Source organism: Sphaerodactylus townsendi, linkage group LG15 (assembly GCF_021028975.2).
Source record: "Sphaerodactylus townsendi isolate TG3544 linkage group LG15, MPM_Stown_v2.3, whole genome shotgun sequence".
NCBI lineage: Eukaryota > Metazoa > Chordata > Lepidosauria > Squamata > Sphaerodactylidae > Sphaerodactylus > Sphaerodactylus townsendi.
In genome coordinates this window covers 25,257,010-25,277,433 of record NC_059439.1, presented here as the reverse complement: position 1 = coordinate 25,277,433, position 20,424 = coordinate 25,257,010, and the positions used below count along the sequence as shown (strand labels likewise).

The window sequence follows — 20,424 nt, the reverse complement described above, 5'->3', positions numbered from 1 at the left end:
AAATTATTTGCAGCTCCAAGTGTTTTCTTTTCCCATGGAAAACGGGTCCAAATGGCTCTTTGAGTGTTAAAGGTTCCCTACCCCTGGCATAGGAGAACCTTACACACTGTGATACACCTCTGAAGATGCCAGCCACACATGCAGGCGAAACATTCGGAACAAGATCTACCAGACCACGGCCACATAGCCCAGAAAACCCACAACAACCAGTTGAATCTGGCTGTAAAAGCCTTCAACTTTCTTCCTTCATTCCTTCGTTAGTTTGTTCGTTCATTCCTTCCAACCTTGAATTCTGTGTTGGGGTTTGACACACATTCTCGACAGGATTTGTGGGTATATTTGGGGTGATAATAATTATGAACAAGCAGCCTATATGGAATCTCTCTTTCTTTTCTCCTCATATACTGTTTATAAACTGGACCCAATCTTGGGTGGACATCAGGAAAGAAACTTGTGTTTCATCAGTAATGATATCCCATGTAAATGAAGCAAGCCTTTATTGGCATAGAAATATCCCATGTACTATTCAGTAGATGCCAGTGAAAAGCGAAGGGCTAATTGTATAGCTTTCTTACAAAAAAACCTCCAAAGGGATAATGACACCTCTGGTAAAGTGTTTTAAGAATAATCCAGACTGTTAAATACCTGTTATTACTAAAATTCTTTGATGTGTCTACTACTACAGGCTCAATACCCTTGGGGTGGAATGCGAGTGTCATGATACCTCTGTAATAAAGGGATAGGATTTTGCCATTCAACTAACTACAGACCTTCTAGCTCTATTAACATTCTGGCAAAATTATACGTCAATACGTGCTATAAAAACTCGGTCGACTCCGAAAGATCATTTCCCAGAGAAAGACGGTGTTAACGTGACTTTGAACAACTATGTTGTGCTCGCTCATCCTGTATATAAATACGTCATGGTAAGAACTTTGGGGCCACTGACAGGGAAAAATGGGGAGCAGCTTGGGCGGAGTAAGTTGGGGCAGAGTTCCAAATTGGAATGCAGAATTCGTTATCGCCAGGAATCTTTTCCCATAGGATTGCTCCTTTGAGTCCCTACAATTTATTTATATTTATTTATTTATATATCAGATTTAATACACCACCCAATCCAATTAGCAGCCTGTGTGAAATAAGCTAGGAGGGAACCCTGTGTCAGCTGAATATGATGTCATGGAATGCACATATGAGCTAGGTCTGAAAACCATGGTAAATAGCCTTGTTTCGAGGAAATGTCACCAGGATTCACCAATATGTGAAATTTCATACATTCTGACTGTCCCAACTGATTGGGGACTTTCCCTGTTTTCTAATTCCTTGTTCTTAGTAAATTGCTTCCTGATTTTTATGCCTGTGGTGTGTTAGTTGTCATTCTTCAGGGATCCTTTTGCAATGCCAGTGCGAATCTCGGTTCAGTTTCAGAGTTGCAAATGGGCGCGTTTGCCTCTAGCATCCGTACACGCATACGAACTCTAAGCTGCTGTGCAGCAGTTTTCATACGTTGTCAATCACCTCTTGTTATGCCATTATGTTTTTCTTGTTTTACCTTTAACCAAAACAAACACCCTCCTAAATCTTTCAATGAGTGGAAGACAGGAAATCATGGAGAAAACGAATACTGCGCAGAGAATGGAGAGTAGAGCCTTCAGCAATGTTTATGTAACCCCCATGCTCAGAATGGGTTGACCCAGAAAGGGGTGGAGACTCAAAGCAGCAGATGGCTGCAGAGCTCATGTAGTTGGAGGAGACAAGGCTACCAGACTCGGACCTTGATTTCTATAAGCCCTTAACACCTTGTTAAGGGTTCTTTTTGTGGTTGTAATGGGTGAGAGTTCTCCTGGAAACCTTTATCATGTTAAATCCTGTTCATCAAGCCCTTGGAGTCTTCAGGAGCCAACCCACTTGCAAAGAAGAATTGGACTTGGCAGTATCAGTAGACTGTAAATATAAGGACTTGAAAATGCAAACCTGAACAGGACCTTGAAGTGTGATGTTAAATGTTGATGTTATATGTTATATGTTAAGAAAGTAAACCAATTTGTTTAAATTTAGTTCTTTGCAACTGCTTCCAAGTATTGCCCCACAGAACCCACAGAAAGAGGTTACATTTACGTCAGGCAGTGATGCAAGTTATCAGAATTGGAGGTGTTACCAGCATGTCTCTATTTTCACCTGTCAAAATAATGGAGAATAAGAATTTTGATTTAAACGGTTCTTTCATTTTGGATCCTTCTGTGTTCTGGTGGACATTCTAAAACATGCCCTGCTGTTGATTAATCTCCTTTTTTGAGGGGCTATGAACCTCTCAGGAGCAGGCAAAGGATTCGTGGTTTGTGTGGTGGTTTTAGTTTTCCCTTGCAATGTTATTACTGTAAGCTGCTGAGGTATAAATCTTTCAGTTAATGAAGGTAGACTTAGGTTGGAAGAAATGAACACAATTTATTCGCACCTTAAACTTGTTTGTGTCACGCCGTACACCTTTTCACAAGCCTTTAATCCTTTTGTGTGCGGAACACACAAGCGCAAGACAGAATGGTTTATGTGGCCTTAAAAACTACAAATCCATCACGCAACGTGACTACGACTGAAACACAAGTGCACCAAAACATCTGTGGCCTCGCTGTGCAGCCAGTAAGTGATGACGCGGAAGAAACTGATGTACAACGAACACCTGCCAAACTTCAAGCTACCAGCCAGATCTGTTTCCGCAGAATCTGTCTGCTCCGGTTTGGGACTGCAGGAGATAACTGCTCCGACTTTAGCTTTATTTTGTAATGTAGGGCCTCTGTCAGAGCCAGCAACGCTCAAACAAGGACGGCAATCCACAAGGAGACAGGTTGATTGTTTTCAACCAACTCCGTCCAACCTCAAGAGGAATCCCAGTCTGAGATCCCTTCTCCACGCCAGCGGAATGTTTCTGCGAACATGGTCCACAAATTCCGACCAGCTGTGCTTTGCGTTACCTCATCCTCACAAATCTCAACCAGATGGTTCCAGTTTTGAAATCACAGCACAGAGTGTTTGTCTTTCTGCTCGAGCAAAGAGTCAGGCCAAGTTCTTGTGAGCTTGCGAAGTTTTCCAGTTCTCTGTCAGACTGTTTTTACAAGCGGTCCCACGAACCCCGTCGACCTCTCTCTTCACCTGTGGATAACTTTCCATTGCATATCTGCCAGAATGTTTCCCTGCCCACCTTCCTTCTTTTTAACTTCTCCTTGATGGTCTATTACTTTTACAAGTTCTTGGCTTCCTCGTTTCAGCTGGCTCAGCCAATATTCTCGCCAGCTTGTTTTTAACACTCCTGCAGGATACATTTTTTTTCCAGGAACATTCCTTCTTCCTCTCACAGACATTAAATTACTCTGCCTCCCTCTGCGTTTTTTTTTCTCTTCGCCGACTGCCTCCAAGTTCTCGTTTTTCTGCTTCACCCTTTGATCTCGGTAGATTATTTCTGTGTGGTTGTGGTTTTGCAGAGATTTCGATCAGCAGCACTTGAATGTGCTTTGATGCTCCCGTGTATCCTAATTGTAGCTGCTTGTTTTTGGAAGCTCTCGGATTTTTCCACCAAAACGTGAAGGAATTGGTGATCCTTTGCTCGCGTTACTGTACCAGCTTAAAATTTGTGATCTGGGGGGGATGGATCCACTCATCCAGTTCTCCTCCTTATTACCACCTTCATCCAACATGGCTTTTATCAATGTAGACCACACGAACCCTCCAAAACCTTATTTGTGGACAAAGGGGAATTCTCCTCACTTTTTCACCAGCCAAAATCTGGCTAGATTCAACCTAGAGCAGTGATGGCGAACCTTTTCGAGACCGAGTGCCCAAACTGCAACCCCAAACCCACTTTTTTTATCGCAAAGTGCCAACACAGCAATTTAATCTGAATACTGAGGTTTTAGTTTAGACAAAACGGTTGGCTCCAAGGTGTGCATTACTCAGGAGTAAGCTTGGTGGTAGTTGGTGGCTTTGCTTTGAAGCAACCGTGCAACTTTTCAAATGGGTGAATCACAACCCTAGGAGGGTTTACTCAGAAGCAAGCCACATCGCCAGCAACCAAGCTTACTCCCAGGTAAAGGATCACGCTTCAGTTCTTTGCATGAAAATCAGCGGGGTTTAACAGTGCTTACAGGGTTACCTATACTGCTTCCCCAAAACTGGGTCTTAGGTTTAATGCTAATAATCGAGCCCAGCGGCCCAGGCCAGCCTAGATGTGTGAGGGGGGGGGGACTCTGTTTGCACGTGCCCACAAAAAGGGCTCTGAGTGCCACCTCTGGCACCCGTGCCATAGGTTCGCCATCACTGACCTAGAGCTTATTTGTGCCCTTTGTAAAGGCAAGATTCTAACTGAATCCTGTTCTTGCTAGATCGAATAGTAAAAAAAAAAACCATGGCTCACATCTGTCATGAAAGCAGCAAAGCCAAGTCATCCAGAGAAAAAGTAGGGCGTTCTACTCTCCATGAATGCAGGAAAAGATGGCTTTGTACATTGCCCCAAAGAAATAACCACTCTAAAATGTATCAGTGGAGGATTGAATATGCTTTGGGAGGAATGGGATGTAGAAGTCAGTCACTGGGGGAAAAGTATAGGAGAAACGATCTCACATAAGTGATTAAGTATACAATCTTGGAGGGGAAGAGAATTTCCAAACAGTTGGCAACTCTATGTGAAAAAGTCATCTGATCCAGCTCATGTTGGGCTAGCTTTTTAGTTCAATAGTTCTCCTTCCTACAGTCCCGATCCCAAATATTTGCACTAATAGACTATCTGGTTTGGTTCAACTCATAGTCAATCTACAGTGTGATCTGGTTATGGGAGTTCTTGCAGGAAGCTCCTTGGCCACACCATTTTGTTTGGTGACCAGGAGTCAAAATGGTGATAGGAATATCTTGCATAGTTATCTTTACAGTTTTGAGTTGGGTTAATGTTGGGAAATAGTCAGTTTCAATTCAGTTTTTGTTTTGAGGGGGATGTCTGTGAAGCTACGATGATACAACAAAAGAATCTGTAATATGCAGATATTTGTGTTGTAGCTTCACAGACATCCTCCTCAAAACAAAACAAAAAAAGGAAAAACGACACATGCCTGGGATCGCCAGGCAAAACAAACTTTGTTCATGTACTTTTTACAGTGAAATCACGTGCGGATGACCTGCAAGCAGAGGAAACCTCCGTGCAAAACCTTCACCAAATGGCAGAGGCAGGGGAATCTCTGCAGCAGCCCACAAAATGGCAGGCACAACTTTGAAATTGACAAGGGCTCTGTCGGCCAGCAGGCAGGAAAAAGTGTCTTGATTGAGGAGAAGTCGATCTATGGCTACCAATCTTGATCCTCTTTGATCTGAGATTGCAAATGCCTTAACAGTCCAGGTGCTCGGGAGCAACAGCCGCAGAAGGCCATTGCTTTCACGTCCTGCATGTGAGCTCCCAAAGGCACCTGGTGGGCCACTGCGAGTAGCAGAGAGCTGGACTAGATGGACTCTGGTCTGATCCAGCTGGCTTGTTCTTATGTTCTTATGTTCTTATGACTGGCAATGGTTGTGTTCTTCATGCAGACTGAACACAAAAAGCCAAAATGGATCTTTTAAAAATGTTTGCAGGACATTTTATTTCTGCTGTGCAGAAAAGACCAGTGAAAAAGTTGGTTGTATCACAAAGTGAGGGAGCTGACTTAACCTTTGGGGTTTGTCATATCAAATGAGAGCCCTGGAGGTCCCTCAATTACTTCCTTCTGTGACAGCAGCAGATGCTCATCCATTTTGTTGTCTGAGTTCCTGGTCTGTTTATCTTATAAGGAGGAGTCCATATTCTGATCCATGACACAGCTGTTAAACCATTTTAAAGATGAATATTGCCATCATAGGCCTAAGCATTCTGTCGCTGGGTGTGGCTTCCTGTTGCTAGAAACTAAAGGAAGTAGTATTTCTGAGAACATGAAAATGTTAATCTTTGAACATGTATCAGTCAGTCAGTCGACTGATCGATCAGTAGAGCAGGGACTCTAGGACAGACATCCTGTATAAATATACCCATTTGAAATGGTTTCCTGATGGCAGGACGAGTACAATTTTTATATAATTTTAATGGCTGGATTTTTGTTTTGTTTCATGATTTTATGTACTTCGCTTTGTACAGTGACAGTTTTTCTGTAGAGGTCATCTATGGATTTTCAAACAAAACAACAACAAAATACTAGACACTAGTGTCATTCATGTGAGGACCAAATGCTATGTTCAGAGATTATATATACCTCTGACCACGCAGGGATACCCAGCCTATTATATCACAGCGCTCACAAATCCTATACACAGGAGAGCCTATATGCTGGCTAGATTTAACATCATGCCATCTCCGCTACATAGAGGAAGACTTAAAGGTCTTCCAAGCGATAAGAGGTTCTGTACCTGTAGCATAGGACAGCTGGATTCCATCCCACACATTCTCCTGAACTGCATATTATACCAAGAACTCCGATCCAGCCTGCTATCCCAAGCTATAGATCCTATGATTGATTATACTGAATCAGATAAAGTAGTTATGCTTTTAAATTGTCAGGATTTTCATTGTTGCTTTATAGTGGCAAAGTTTTTGTCAGAAGTTTGTAAACTGAATATACCTCTGACTGCTTAGTGCTACCAACACATGGGAAAGGGCAATATTGTGGATATTGTGACTGTACCCTCTTCTTGATGACCTCTCCCAGGTATGGCTGCAGGTCAGGGCACAGTGAATTGTGTTGAACAGCTACCCCTCCCGGATCCTGCTGTGAGAGCTAACAGGGCCTCTGATCGCTGTGGAACACAGTGCCTGAGGGATGATGTGTAGCTCAGGGGTTGTGTCATTTCACCTCCTTCTTTTCTCACTGTGTTAACAAGGGTACCGATATCATCTCAACAAGCCTGTGCCAGACGAGTGCCGGCATGGAAAGGTCATTATTGCCAATGAGAAAGGCGCCCTAATAGTTTCTTGAGTTGTTTCTGATGATGTTATAATTGGGTTTCAGGGCGTTGGTAAATGGGTGGGGGAAAGTAAATTAAGGCTTTGCTAAATTAGTTTTGAAGAGGGAGATTGCCTTCTGAGTACCGGGCCTTGATGTGGAACGGAAAGTGTGATGCCATGGCAGAGAGGCAGACCTGATCTGATCAAGAGGGACAAGAAAAGATCCATATTCCAGACACTGGGGAATTCTGGGCCATACCTGTCTATTGTATCCGATTTGTGACTGGCGACAGGAAGGCATGGATCTATGTGGGTTGGGATGAAGTGATGGGTTGGGCTGGGAGCCAGCTTAACTGCCCCACCCTGGGCACTGCTGCATTTTTCCAGAGCCAGGGATCCATACACAGAGGCAGCCTTCTGGTTCCTTAATCTTGGATAATTGTGGCCTTGATAGAAAACCAAACACAAGTCTGGGCTGACTCCGTGGAAAAGAAGACCAAAAGGGTTCTGGTTTTACACTGAGAAAATGGCAGAAGCGTCGCATTTCAGCTAGATGAGCTCCTTACTTTGATATTTACTAACTCTGTGTTTTGCTTTTGTGGTCTGCTCGGCACTCAAATTTATCGAGATCGTTCATCCCATGCTTTAAATCCTTCCCCATTTTTCTTCAATTTCCACTTTGTTACATGCCGAACCTACTTATTTTTGGGTTTTTTTTAAACCTAAGCTTTTCTTTAAAAAAGCAAAGCTCTTTGGAGCTTTTACTGAAAATATCCCACTCTCTATAAATGGGTGCAGGGAGCTAACAATGGCCTCCCAATGGTTCAGGGGGGTTGGCATGTGGTTTGCTTTCTGTAGTGAATATTTAGGAAGGGAAGGGGTGGACCTTCCAGTTTTCTTTGGACACAGTTTGGATTCAGAAGCATCCACCTGCAATGATGAATAGATACCCACTAGGGATTCCATATGGCTGGTTGGGAATATAAATCCAAATCTCTTAGGCCTCATGACCCTTGTAGGGTTTTTTGGATCACCTCTTACCTGTGCCTTGTTGTGTTTCAGGTGTGCAGCATATGGCTGGTTGGGAATATAAATCCAAATCTCTTAGGCCCCATGACCCTTGTAGGGTTTTTTGGATCACCTCTTACCTGTGCTTTGTTGTGTTTCAGGTGTGCAGCAGAATCGGGCATCCAGAGGTGAGTGCATATTTATCAACAATCCAGCATACTTCTGTCTCTGACCATCTTCTCTCCATTAGGACTTTGTAAGGGAGTGTCTCTTGCCTTTTCTCATTCATTTTGTTCCATTTTGAATATACTGTTCTGCTACCTTCGTCTAGTGATTTCCAAAGTATCTGCTGCAAGAAATAGATTAAATGTAGTTTCTGAGGGCCTTAAAGACTGATCCGGAGAAGAAGCTGCCTGCTGCATCTCTGATTAAATCTCCACTCTAGCTTTACGCCCTCCAATCAGCACATCCCAAAGGCAGTTATGTTTTCATATTCTATAGAGTAGGTTGTCCATTGCTTCTCTGCATGAATTGCTGCTCTGGCTTTGTTTCTTTCCAGTCAAGCTGTTCTGTGGGTAGATAGTTCTTTCCTGGTTTTGCATCAAGTGTGATTGGTGCATCCACTTGCTTCTGATCCAGGAATCTAGATGAATGACCTTCTTTCATCATCCCATCACTGACCTTCTTTCATTCATCCCATCACTGGATGAATAATTCCTGTGGGCTTGCCTTCTTTCCAATCACAATAAGGATAATGGCCATGGGAACAATGACTTTTTCTGAATGCATCATAAAACTCCAGGTGAAAAGATTGTCTGAATTGGTTTGACTGGATCTAGGAACAGGCCTACAATTTTTGTGCCCCGGAGTTTGAATTATTGGCTCATTCCGCACATGCAGAATAATGCACTTTCAAACTGCTTTCAGTGCTCTTTGAAGCTGTGCGGAATAGCAAAATCCACTTGCAAACAGTTATGAAAGTGGTTTGAAAATGCATTATTTTGCCTGTGCGGAAGGGACCATTATGGGCCCATTTGCAACCAGCAACAAGGTCTAGCTTAACCACTGTTATTTTCTTCAATGGGGTTGTCCCACGACAGATCATCACAATTTTTGAGCAGATATGCATAATAATTTCCCCTTTTAAAACATTTTTAATTCTTTTTTAAAAATGATTATTTTATTTTTTTGAAAAAGGGGAAATTGTAGAGTGAAGCACATCCCTGTCTGTGTTTATATCACAGACATAATTCATGGTTTGTAGATGATATTTTTAATCAGATTATTTGTGCATATAAAAAAAAATTACCGAAATGTTGTCCTTTGCAATGATCGCAAGCAATGAACTGTGCTTTCACTTTTTTATTACAGCTAGCCTAAGATAAATAACTTTAATAAAAGTTTTAACATGCCATAAACGTTAATAGCCATTTAAATTATCTGTAATTATTTTATATAAAATATATTTTGAATGGAACGTCCTTAATTTGAACTTTTTTTCATTTACGCCTAGTCTACATGATACTTAGTAGCTTTTAACATTTATTTAAAGTATCATTTTGAATTTAATGACGCTATATTATTAATATTTCTTTCTTTCTTTTTTAAAATAAAGCTTCTCACACAGTAGACCAGTGGTGGAATTCAGCCTATTCGCACCAGTTCGGTAGAACCGGCAGCTAATTTTTTTCTAGTTCAGAGAACCAGTTCTAATCCCACCATTGAGTTCCACCACCGGAAGTTCGGAACCAGTTGTTAAATTATTTGAATCCCACCACTGCAGTTGACCCATTTTTTTAAAGCAATGTGGACTATCGTGGCTTCCGGGGCCCTTCTAGGATTAGGGGCCGTGAAACTTAAGCTTCATTAGTTTCATAGTAGATGCACTCCACCTGGATCGGTATGATCTCAGTGCCCTACACAGAGCTCCTGAATCATAACTCTCCAAGTCAGTCTGAATTAACTTCTTCTCACCCTTGCAGCCTGTGGACAGCCTCCCATCAGCCTCAACCGGATTGTGAAGGGACAAGACACAGTGCCGGGAGAGTTTCCATGGCAGATCAGCTTACAGCTGAACAAAAAGCATGTGTGTGGAGGGTCTCTCATCTCCGACGAGTGGGTGGTAACTGCAGCACACTGCTTTTATCAGTGAGTAGATGGGACTGGGAAACCTGAGTTGCTGATACCCCCTTGGCCCTGCTGTCTCTCACCCTAGAACATCTGTCCACCCTACCCCATACGTGCCATTCTGTTTCCAGGTTTAGGGATCTGTCCCAGTACCGTGTCGTCCTGGGGGTCAACCAGCTCTCCAACCCTGGCCCACGGGCATGTTGCTTGGAAGTGAAAAAGGTCATCGTCAACCCAATGTACGCCGGCCAGGCTTCCAGCGGGGATATTGCCCTTATCCAGCTGTCAAAGAAAGTCCAGTATTCAGACTTGATCTTGCCCATCTGCCTGCCAGATGCCTCGTTGACGTTTTCCCCAGGCAAACTGTGCTGGGTCACTGGCTGGGGCAACTTGCGTTATGCAGGTAGGTGCAGGAGTGGTAAAAAAATATGCTGGAGAAAATGGAGATTTAGGACCAGCTTGACAGTGACAGGGATGTGGGGCAACCCTAATTCCAGAAATGAGAGGTACTGAAGATCAAGGATTCCTGGTAATCTTGTTATGTCTCCTACCTGCCTACCTCATAGCATAAGCATAAGCATTTTATTGTCATTGTGCACGCACAACAAAATTTACAGCAGCATTCATTATCATTGCTATGGCTGTCATGCAGGCCTCTTCCATACATGCAGAATAATGCACTTTCAATCCACTTCCAATGCAATTTGCAGCTGGATTTTGCTGTGCGGAATAGCAAAATCCACTTTATGACGCCTGAGGCTGAGATTAAGCTTGGGAGAGCCACTCTTATCTCACCTCAATCTCGGGTTCTTTTCCCTCCTATTAAACTCCAGACCAGCTGATAGTTCAAGGATTTATTGTAAAAGTTCAAAACAAAGAAATAAAACATAAATGCAGTGAGAGATTCTCAACTGGTTACATTCCTTTTGGTTCTTTGTCCCCATTCCGGGAACTCATGGCCCAGAGATGCTTCCCTGACCACGTCTCAAGATGGAATTCAAAAACCTTTGTTTTCCCCTTCTCAGGAAAACTCTGTTCAGGCCATGAGGTAACTTAGGCCTTTGAAGTTTCATCCTAGCACCTCTGCATAGTTTCCTGTCTTCCCTCCAGGAGATCAAAAGGCAAAGATGCTTTTCACAGTCATATGTGACTTCCCTTTACTGTAGCGATAGCATCTTCCATGACACACTTGCAAACCATTGTAAAAGTAGATTGAAAGTGCATTATTCTGCATGTGCAGAAGGGGCTCCGATGTGCCAACACATTAGCTGAATTTTATATAGTTCATGATAAATTAATCAAATCAAATCATCAATTGAATGCATGAGTTGAAACGGAAAGAATGATTTACTCTTCAGATTTATGGTTTCATTCTTAGGCAATTTAGTGCATCAACTGTGAATACTCCAGCAGAGGCACCCAACAATTAAGAAAAAGAAAATCTTTATTCTAGTTGGTAGACATGCCATAGCAGGGGAGTACCAAGGTGGGGTGAGGGAATTAATATTTTTAGCAGGCGTTGCCACCCGTTTATTTATTTTATTACTTTCCTGAAACATTTATTTCCCAACTGTCTCTGAGGTTTATGGAGACTTACAAATCCAAAATCATACAAAATGCAGTACCCCCTCCCCAAACCCACTCCCCACCTAAAAATGCCTGCAGCATACATTAAAAGCCTTAGATTTATGAGTAATCGCATTGCAAATAAAGGGAAAATGAGGTGAAGAGATTGGGAAAGAATATATGGTGGGATGAGGATATGATAGTAACACCAGATGATACAAGTGATCAATTTTTTGGGGGTATAATTCGGATTCAGGTTTATTTGGGCTGAAATGTTTTGGCAAAGTGGAAAAAAACCCAATAACAATATGGGATTTTTTTTGGGGGGAAGGGTAAAAAATGGTGAATTTTTTTGCTTTAGGTTGTATTGTTGTGTTGGTTTTATTGTACACCTCCATGAGCCCTTCAGGGTAGGGAGGTTTATTAAATTTAATAAATAATAAATAATAATATAATATATGTAATTTTTTCAAGTCTCTGCTGGGGTGTTTTTCAAGATAAAGGCACCAAAGTTGCAGCATAGCTAACACCCAAGTCTGGTAAAGTTTGGTTCTGGGGGTTTGATTTTTTATGAGCCCACACATTTTCCTTCATTGTGGCACCACATCTTCCTTACACTCCATCATCCCCCGACACCCATTAAAAAATCACTCAGCATTTGCTGCAGCAGTATTGAGAACACTACATTTAACCGTCATGGCTAAAAGCCATTGATTGTTTTACCAACTTGTGTGTTATGAACTCAGTGGCTTGATGAATGGCAGAAGTTGTGTGGGAGTAGCTCAGGAGGGTGGGATTTAGGAATCTCCGGTTCAGTGGTGTACGGTGTTGTCATTTCAGTTGACCTTCCCTCCCCACAAACCCTCCAGAAGTTGCAGGTGCCCATCATCGACACCAAGACGTGCAGTGAACTCTACCGAACCAACATGGGTCTCGGCCTGACCCCACGGGTTATCAGGGATGATATGATCTGTGCTGGGTTTGCTGAGGGTCGGAGAGATGCCTGCAAGGTGAGAGAATTACAGCTAATTAGGGTGGGCAAAGGTATGGCATTAGAATCTTGCTGGATCAAAACTAAAGTCACATTTGCCTGTCATCCCTCTTCCCAAATGGGCTAGTCAGCTATTTCCTGGAAGCTCACATCAGGGCATGTAACTGAGAACTTTCCACAGCTGCTGCCCCTCCTGGTGTTCAGGACTGGTTCTGATTCAATTCCATTTGGATAAAATGGATCTAGCATCACTGGGGCTTTCCCCACTACAGAAGGGAGCTAAGGTCGACTCTGTTCCCTTCAGTGGAGGGCGATTCCAGGCTGTCCCCACAGCAACTGAGTTGGCCCCCTGGAACCGAGCTAAGTGGGCGGGATCATCTTGGTGCCTGTTTCGCTCCTCGATCGTGATTGGCGCTTGTGTCACGGCGGGAAACGGGAGCGTTCTTTTTTTTTTTTTACAGTTTTTACAGTTTACAGTTACATGCGCTTTCTGCCCGCCACGACTCTCCCATTCTGTGCATGCCACAAAAGCGGCTCGTGATTGGTTGAACGGATGAGGTGTCGTTTCGATGCTTCCCCACTTCGAAGCTTCGAAGCGTATCGACCTTGTTCCGGCAGAAAAGTGTAGTTCATAACTGCGACAAGGATGTCACAGTTCTGGGGCGGGGGGACTGAGACAAAACAATGTTGAGCTTGGTGGCAGTGGGGATTCACTGAGGCGAACCTAGGTAGAAACCAGTTCAACTCTGTCAGTGGGGAAAGCCCCACTGAGGCCGTAACTGGGATGACCTTGGCTAGCCTCCACTCTTGTCAGATCTTGAGAAGCTACACAAGAGAAGCTTGGCTCTGGTTAGTACTTGGATGGGAAACCACCACGGAAGTCCAGGGTTGGCATGCAGAAGCAGGAAATGGCAAAATATCCTTGTTTGTCTCTTGCCTTAAAAAGCCAATAGGGTTGTTGTATCAGCTGCTGCTTGATGACAATTACCACCACCCACATCTTTATCCTCCATATATTTATTTTTAGAGCAACCTAAACCATTGGCCACCACCCTACTTTGGGTCAGTAAATTTCTTAAGATGCCCTGTGTGGAAAAAGAACTTTCTTTTGGATCTCCTAAATCTCAGTTTCATTACATGTTCCCCTTGCTTTAATTCCATTTGAATGAGAGATAGGGAACTGACTTTTTCAGATATTGGATCCAAGATTACTGAGAGCCCTGTAATCATATGTAGTGAAAGGTGCCCTGCTCATAATGTTCCGGATATGGGTGGTCACCATCTTGTGTAAAGGAGGCAATCTGCATATTTTAAGCAATGTAAATATGATAATAGATGGCATTATTTTAACCTCTTGATCTATATATTTTGGTAGTCAAGTTGATATTCTGTTTGAAAGCTACCACGCCACATAGACTTTTAGAAAAATTACTGTAAGATAATAGTTCACAGGAAATTGCTGGCCTTTCACTGTCAAGGGTAAGTTGTTATTGTGATAGCTCAAGCACTTTTGATGTGAAGATCACTGCATTTTCAAACCCATTTATCTGCCTGTAAGTTCTTCAAAAAATTTAGGAGCATCATTTCCTTTGGAAAGTGTTTTTGGATTTTCTTTGCTCCATTCATAATTTGTTAGTTCCCCCCCCCCCCCATTACATTCAGATCTTGTAATTTAAACACCCAGTCTTGGCTTTTGATATTGGGCCTTTCCCCACTTTTCCTGCTGCCGCCGTTGCTGCGCGATGCTCTGAGCGCGCAGCATCCCTGGCGCGCGTCCAGCCATCCCCACGACCCCGCGCTCTGCGCAGGGTCATCCAAAGGCGCCGTTTTCGCCAGCACCAGGGATGCCGCGCGCTGAGGGGGTGCAAGAGCGGCAGTGTCAGGGCGGCTGCACTGTTGCCGCCCCTGACGTGGGGAGTGCAGTGGGACCCCGTGCTACTTGCGGAGAGTAGCGCGGGGCTTAAGGTAAGTGGGGAAAGGGCCATTGTTTGATCTTTCCAGAATTTAGCAACACAGAAGTTGACCTTTTCAGAAGTTAGGTATAACAGAAATATACTAGATTAAGATTTGGATCCAGCCGTTTTTTTCATTCAATCCCCCCCCCCCATTTCCCGTCCTTATGGTAGCCTCCATATATCAAAGCAGATCTCATAGATATTTTTGTGGCCAAAGGGGACCTTCTCCTCCCTCGTTCACCAATGGAAAAGCTGCTTGGATTCAAACCTATATATCAGTCTTAACTTCCTACAAGTTATTGAATTGGCTGCTATGGTTTTCTGGCATGTGTGGCCATGGTCTGGTGGTTTTAGTTCTTAACATTTGATTGCATCTGTGACTGGCATCTTCGGAGGCATGTCATGGTGGAATGTGTTTCTCTCCATAGCACAGAGAATCACATCTCTCCATGACATGCCTCTGAAGATGATCTCTAGGGGAAAGATGACACTGTAGAAGAATGTTTACCCCAGGATGAAATCAAGCTATTGAGAATCGGTATACTGAGGAAGATACCTTCGAAAACGCATTCAGACGCGTGGTGCGATTCTATGCAAGATTCTCATTTTTCCATGTACCATCTATGAATGGACTCAAGGCACAGGAGATATCAGCTCTGTTGTGAAGTTCAATTTGGAACATACAAAACAATGGAGATATAAAATTTCTGTTGGAATTGAACAGTGTGGTCTCATATGGACTTGTGAATGACTGTTTGCTAATACAGCTAATGAATAATTATGTAGTTCCATTCTGAAACCATACAAAATATGGACATACTAAGAAAAATTTTTTTTGGAACTAATTAGTTTAGAGTCACATATGGACCTTGTCATTATATCTTGCACGAAATGATGAAATTGTATTTTGATATGATTTATTGACACTGGCACTTTATATATATTATGCACTTTAATTTTCTTATTATAGTATATTAGAATAAGGTTAACATTAGTGTAAGTGGATTTACATGTGTGCATTAATAATGAAAAATAACTTTGAGCAAATGTTGCTTTGAATTTTTTATTTATTTATTTATTTATTTATTATATTTGTATACCGCCCTCCCCGAAGGCTCAGGGCGGTTTCCAACAACATAAAAATTTAAAACATCATAAATATAAGTTAATTAAAATACATAAAATATTAAACTAGAGATGGCTTCAACTATTCTATTCTATTCCCCCTTTTATGATGTCTACATACAAATGATGTCTACATAAATGATGTCTACATACAAATCCAGGTCAGTGTGCCAATTTTGAATTTTTGAGTTATGCCTCTGAAGATGCCAGCCACAGATTTGGAGCTAAAACCGCTAGACCATAACCACACACAACCCAGAAAAACCACAACAGCCAGTTGATTCTGGCCATGAACGCATTTAACTATACCATTCCTTGGATGTTAACTAAAACATTTCTAGTGCACCTGGTAGCCCATAGTCAGTATAATCACTTAGTTTTTGAATTTCACAATTGAGCCATCAGCAATCTCATTGGGTTTCAACACTGATCAGCCAGTCTGAGGCCCTTTCCGCACGGGCCATAAACAGCGCCCTCGGCGACGTGCCGGATGGCTGCAGAGACGGTAGGTCGACCAGGTGATGGCGCAATGTGGCGCTGTCGTCCCGGTAGTTTCTGGGACCGTCCATGTGAACGGTCCCAGAGGGGTTGGGTCGGTGTCATGTACGCCGACCCAACCCCCACTGTGGCCGTGCGGAAACGGCCTGAGATTCCATGCTCAGAACTTAATTCCCAAACATGTCTTGGCCCAGTTTGGATCAGAACAACAGGTATTCACAACTGCAAAGTAGTTGGAACTATGATATGAAACACTGGGACCTTAAAGATAAGGAAGTTTAATGCCCTTTTAAGCCCCCCCCCCCCCAAAGCTCTAGGGCCCCTTCTGCACATGCAAAATAATGCACTTTCAATCCACTTTCAATGCACTTTGCAGCTTGATTTTACTGTGTGGAATAGCAAAATCCACTTGCAAACAATTGTGGAAGCGGATTGAAAGTGCATTATTCTGCATGTGCGGAAGGGACCTAGGGTTTACTTTTTCGTCAGCTGGGGAAGCATTAATACTGATGTTCTATGCAGTAATTTCACCAGTGGTGATGCTTCTCAGGATCATTTCAAGCTGGGAAAACTGTGCAGAGGGAGGGCTTAAATTTCTTCTCTTTCTATATTATAGTACTAAGAGGAATAGGACCAAAATAGGTTGGTAATGAGGTCTGAGCACAGAATCTGCAAAGAATGTCTGTTTGACTTGAGTGGAATAATCACATGAGGGACATGGCCCCTTCCGCACACGCAAAATAATGTGTTTTCAAACCACTTTCACAACTGTTTGCAAGTGGATTTTTCTATTCTGCACAGCTTCAAAGAGCACTGAAAGCAGTTTGAAAGTGCATTATTCTGCATGTGCGGAATGAGCCCATGAGAACTTTGTAATGCATACATTTATGTTTACTGATTTCTGTTATCTTGGTTCCCAGGGCGATTCTGGAGGTCCCATGGTGTGTTTTGTTGGTCATTCCTGGGTCTTGGCTGGCATCGTCAGCTGGGGAGAAGGATGTGCTATCAAGAACCGTCCTGGTGTGTACAGTCGACTTACATACTACCAAAACTGGATCCACAGCCACATTCCATCTATCAAATTTGTCAAAGACCCAAATGGCCGTGAAGCACGGGATTGTCGACCGGATTCCAAAACCTTAAAGGGTTCCAAAGTGTACTTATCTGGCCGTGCTTTCTCCCTCGTTTCCAGCTTCTTGATGTTACTGATGTGTCTACTGATTCTTATATAATCAAGAGACAGAGAGCAATTTCCTTTCCCCCCCTAACATCCATTTACAGAACATTGTTAAAGACACTTTAACCTTCTGGTTACCTCTCTGACTGAATTTGTCTAAATGAAGAATCAGTCAAACAACTTGGGTTTTATTGTCTCTTTAAAAGAAAAAAAAAGTATTTTTCTTTCTATTTATTGTTGGAAATTTCTTTTTAGCATACCTGCTATCACCTTCAAAAGAAACATTTCAAGAACTGATTTGTAGCACAAACAAATCTATTAAAATAATTCATGTTCGTCAACCCCAAAGGATGACTTTAAATTGGGTGGCAGTGGTGGGGGAGGTGAAGATTTCTGCAAGTTATGTTTCATTCTTCGATATTAGATGAAAAATAAAAGCACTGTTGAACAGGCTAAGTTTTTCGCTGCAAAATAAACACTGGCAGGACTCGTCGTTGCAAGACTGCACATTTCGCTCTGGGAGTAGGGGGGTGGGAATCAACAGGTAGCTGTTTGCCCTGGACATCAAAAACAGATTTATAAACCCCTTGTTTGGAGCCACCATACATATTCTGATGGCAGGGCTGCCAACCTCTAGGTAGGACCTGGCGGTCTCCTGGAGCTACAACTGATGGTCAGATGACAGAGATCAGTTTTCCTGGAGAAAATGGCTGCTTTGGAGCATGGACTAGATGGCAATATTCTAGGGTTAGTGGTAATCTATATTCCAGATACAGCGATTGTTGTTTCATCAGCTCCCTGCCAGCATGGCCAATTGACCATGCTGGCAGGGGCTGATGGGAATTGTAGTCCATAACATCTGGAGTGCCAAAGGTTCACCACCACGGTTCTAGGGTTTCCAGCCTCTTGGTGACTGGAGGTCTCCTGGAATTCTGCCTGATCTTGAGCCTTTAGTGGTCAATTCACCTGGAGAAAATGGTGGCTTTGGAAGGTAGACTCTGGGCGATTCTACACACGAGTAAAATAGGTTCGACCTAGTTCCCTGAGAAGGGTACTGACCTAGGTTGAAGCCATTGTTGTTCCCCATTGCAACCAGCTTGATCCCAGCTCGGAGGGCGGAATCATCCTGTGCCTCTTCGCCGCTCCGTTCCGATTGGCTACTGTTCTACAGCCATGTTCCGTCTATGCCCACACACATAAGAAAAACTGCCACAGGAATGGAGGGACAAAGGTGGCGCTTTTTGATTGGCCAGCTGCACGCATGTCCAAACACTCAGCTGTGATTGGCTGAATGGGGACTCCTGGCACCAGAGATTCCAAGACTTTACTGGAATCGAAGCTGAGTTCGAAGTGGTTCCTGAAAAGTAGTAGTTCCCAACTGGAGTCGGAAATTTGACGGTTACACGGGGCGAAGCTGGTACAAAACCACGTCGATCCCAGTGATTGTGCGGAGCACTTAGGTCGAACTTAGGTCGAACTTAGGTCGATAACGCAAGTGCAGAATCGACCTCTATGGCGTTCTACCCTGCTGAGGTCACTTCCCTCCAAACTGCCCCTTCCCTAGGCTCAACCTCCAAATCTCCAAGAATTTCCCAACCTGGAGATGACAATTCTCAATGGTGGACTGTATTTGCTTTTGCAGACCACCAGACAGGGAAACCTCCTCTTGAGGGTACCTTAGCATACTTTAGAAGTATCAGATTTTATTTTTTAAAAACTTCTAGGTTTTCTCTGGAAAAAAAAGAACCATTTGGCTTCTGGCTATGCTTGTGGGCTGTGATCTATCATGGTTCACAAAAACTCCCAAAGGTGTAGGGATCTCCATTGGGTGATGCCTTTACATGTTAAGGGAGCTCTGACTATCCACTGGAACTGCCCTGCAAATGAGGAAACTACTTCCTAGGCCATATTACTCTCTGCGGTTGTTGAGGCAGATCAACTTTGCAAGCTGTTTGGCATCTCGTTTACTTTTTCCTTTTCTTGGCCTCGTGCTCAGTTTCATTTCAGGTTTTCTTTGGCACCGAAGTTTCCTAAACAAAGTTATTGCCAATTAAGATAAGATAAAACATTTGCAAGAGGAAAGTGTGCTGGATCAAAGCCCGAAGCACGTTGCCAATCCCAGATAAGCGGGCTTGCAAAACCGACATAGTGTCAATCTCTTCATTTTGTGCCAGGGTTGAGCTGGGCACCTCATAGAAGACTGGCAGCGAGCTTTCCATGCCCAAAGGGCTTCCTTTTTACTGGTACACAGAAGAAATGGAACCCCTTGCATGGCCTCTGCTGTGGCCTTGTCAGTGAAATTGGTAGGACAAGTTTAGTTGCAGATGGATTCATGTTAAAATTTACAATGATGAAAAACCAATAGTTCTAGGGGCTTTCCCCACTACAGAAGGGAGCTAAGGTCGACTCGGTTCCCTTCAGTGGAGGGCGATTCCAGGCTGTCCCCACAGCAACTGGGAGTTGGCCCTGGAACCGAAAGCTAAGTGGGCTGGATCATCTTTGGTGCCTGCTTCGGCCTCGACAGGGATTGGAGCTTGTGTTACCGCAGGAAACAGGAGCGCTTCTTTAAACAGTTTTACAGTTTACAGTTTACAGTTACGCGCTTGCCTGCCACAACTCTCCTGCTTCAAGCGAGATGCCACAAAAGCTGCTCGCGGATTGGTTGAACGGATGAGGTGTCGCTGATGCTTCCCCACTTTGAAGCTTCGAAGCGGTATCGACCTTGTTCCGGCAGAAAAGTGTAGTTCATAACTGCGACAAGGATGTCGCAGTTCTGAGGGGGGGGAGGAACTGAGAGAAAACAATGTTGAGCTCGTTGGCAGTGGGGATTCACTGAGGCGAACCCAGGTAGAAACCAGTTCAACTCTGTCAGTGGGGAAAGCCCCCGATTGAAAAGTTTCACTGATTCCAATTTGTAACCATATCTGCTTTTTATTTGCCAGTGAGGTAAAAGTAAAGATGGGTCATTACGGACCCATGGGGTGATAACTGCATCATGTTGTTTACTAGGCAGGCTATTTTTATGGGATGG

General features: G+C 43.4%; 1 protein-coding gene across 2 annotated transcripts in view; it reads left to right on the top strand.

Moving 5' to 3' along the window:
• LOC125444881 (serine protease 27-like) overlaps nt 1–17,845 on the top strand; it is a 50,466-nt gene extending 32,621 nt beyond the window's left edge. The window contains exons 2-6 of one of the 2 annotated variants that reach the window (XM_048517631.1): nt 8,116–8,142; nt 9,937–10,102; nt 10,213–10,484; nt 12,464–12,657; nt 17,137–17,845. In XM_048517631.1, the coding sequence (XP_048373588.1) occupies nt 8,116–8,142; nt 9,937–10,102; nt 10,213–10,484; nt 12,464–12,657; nt 17,137–17,448 (971 nt within the window). In that variant the 3' untranslated portion in view covers nt 17,449–17,845. The remainder of the gene's footprint in view (nt 1–8,115; nt 8,143–9,936; nt 10,103–10,212; nt 10,485–12,463; nt 12,658–17,136) is intronic. The other variant, XM_048517630.1, reaches the window with a different exon arrangement.
• Nucleotides 17,846–20,424: the final 2,579 nt, after the last annotated feature.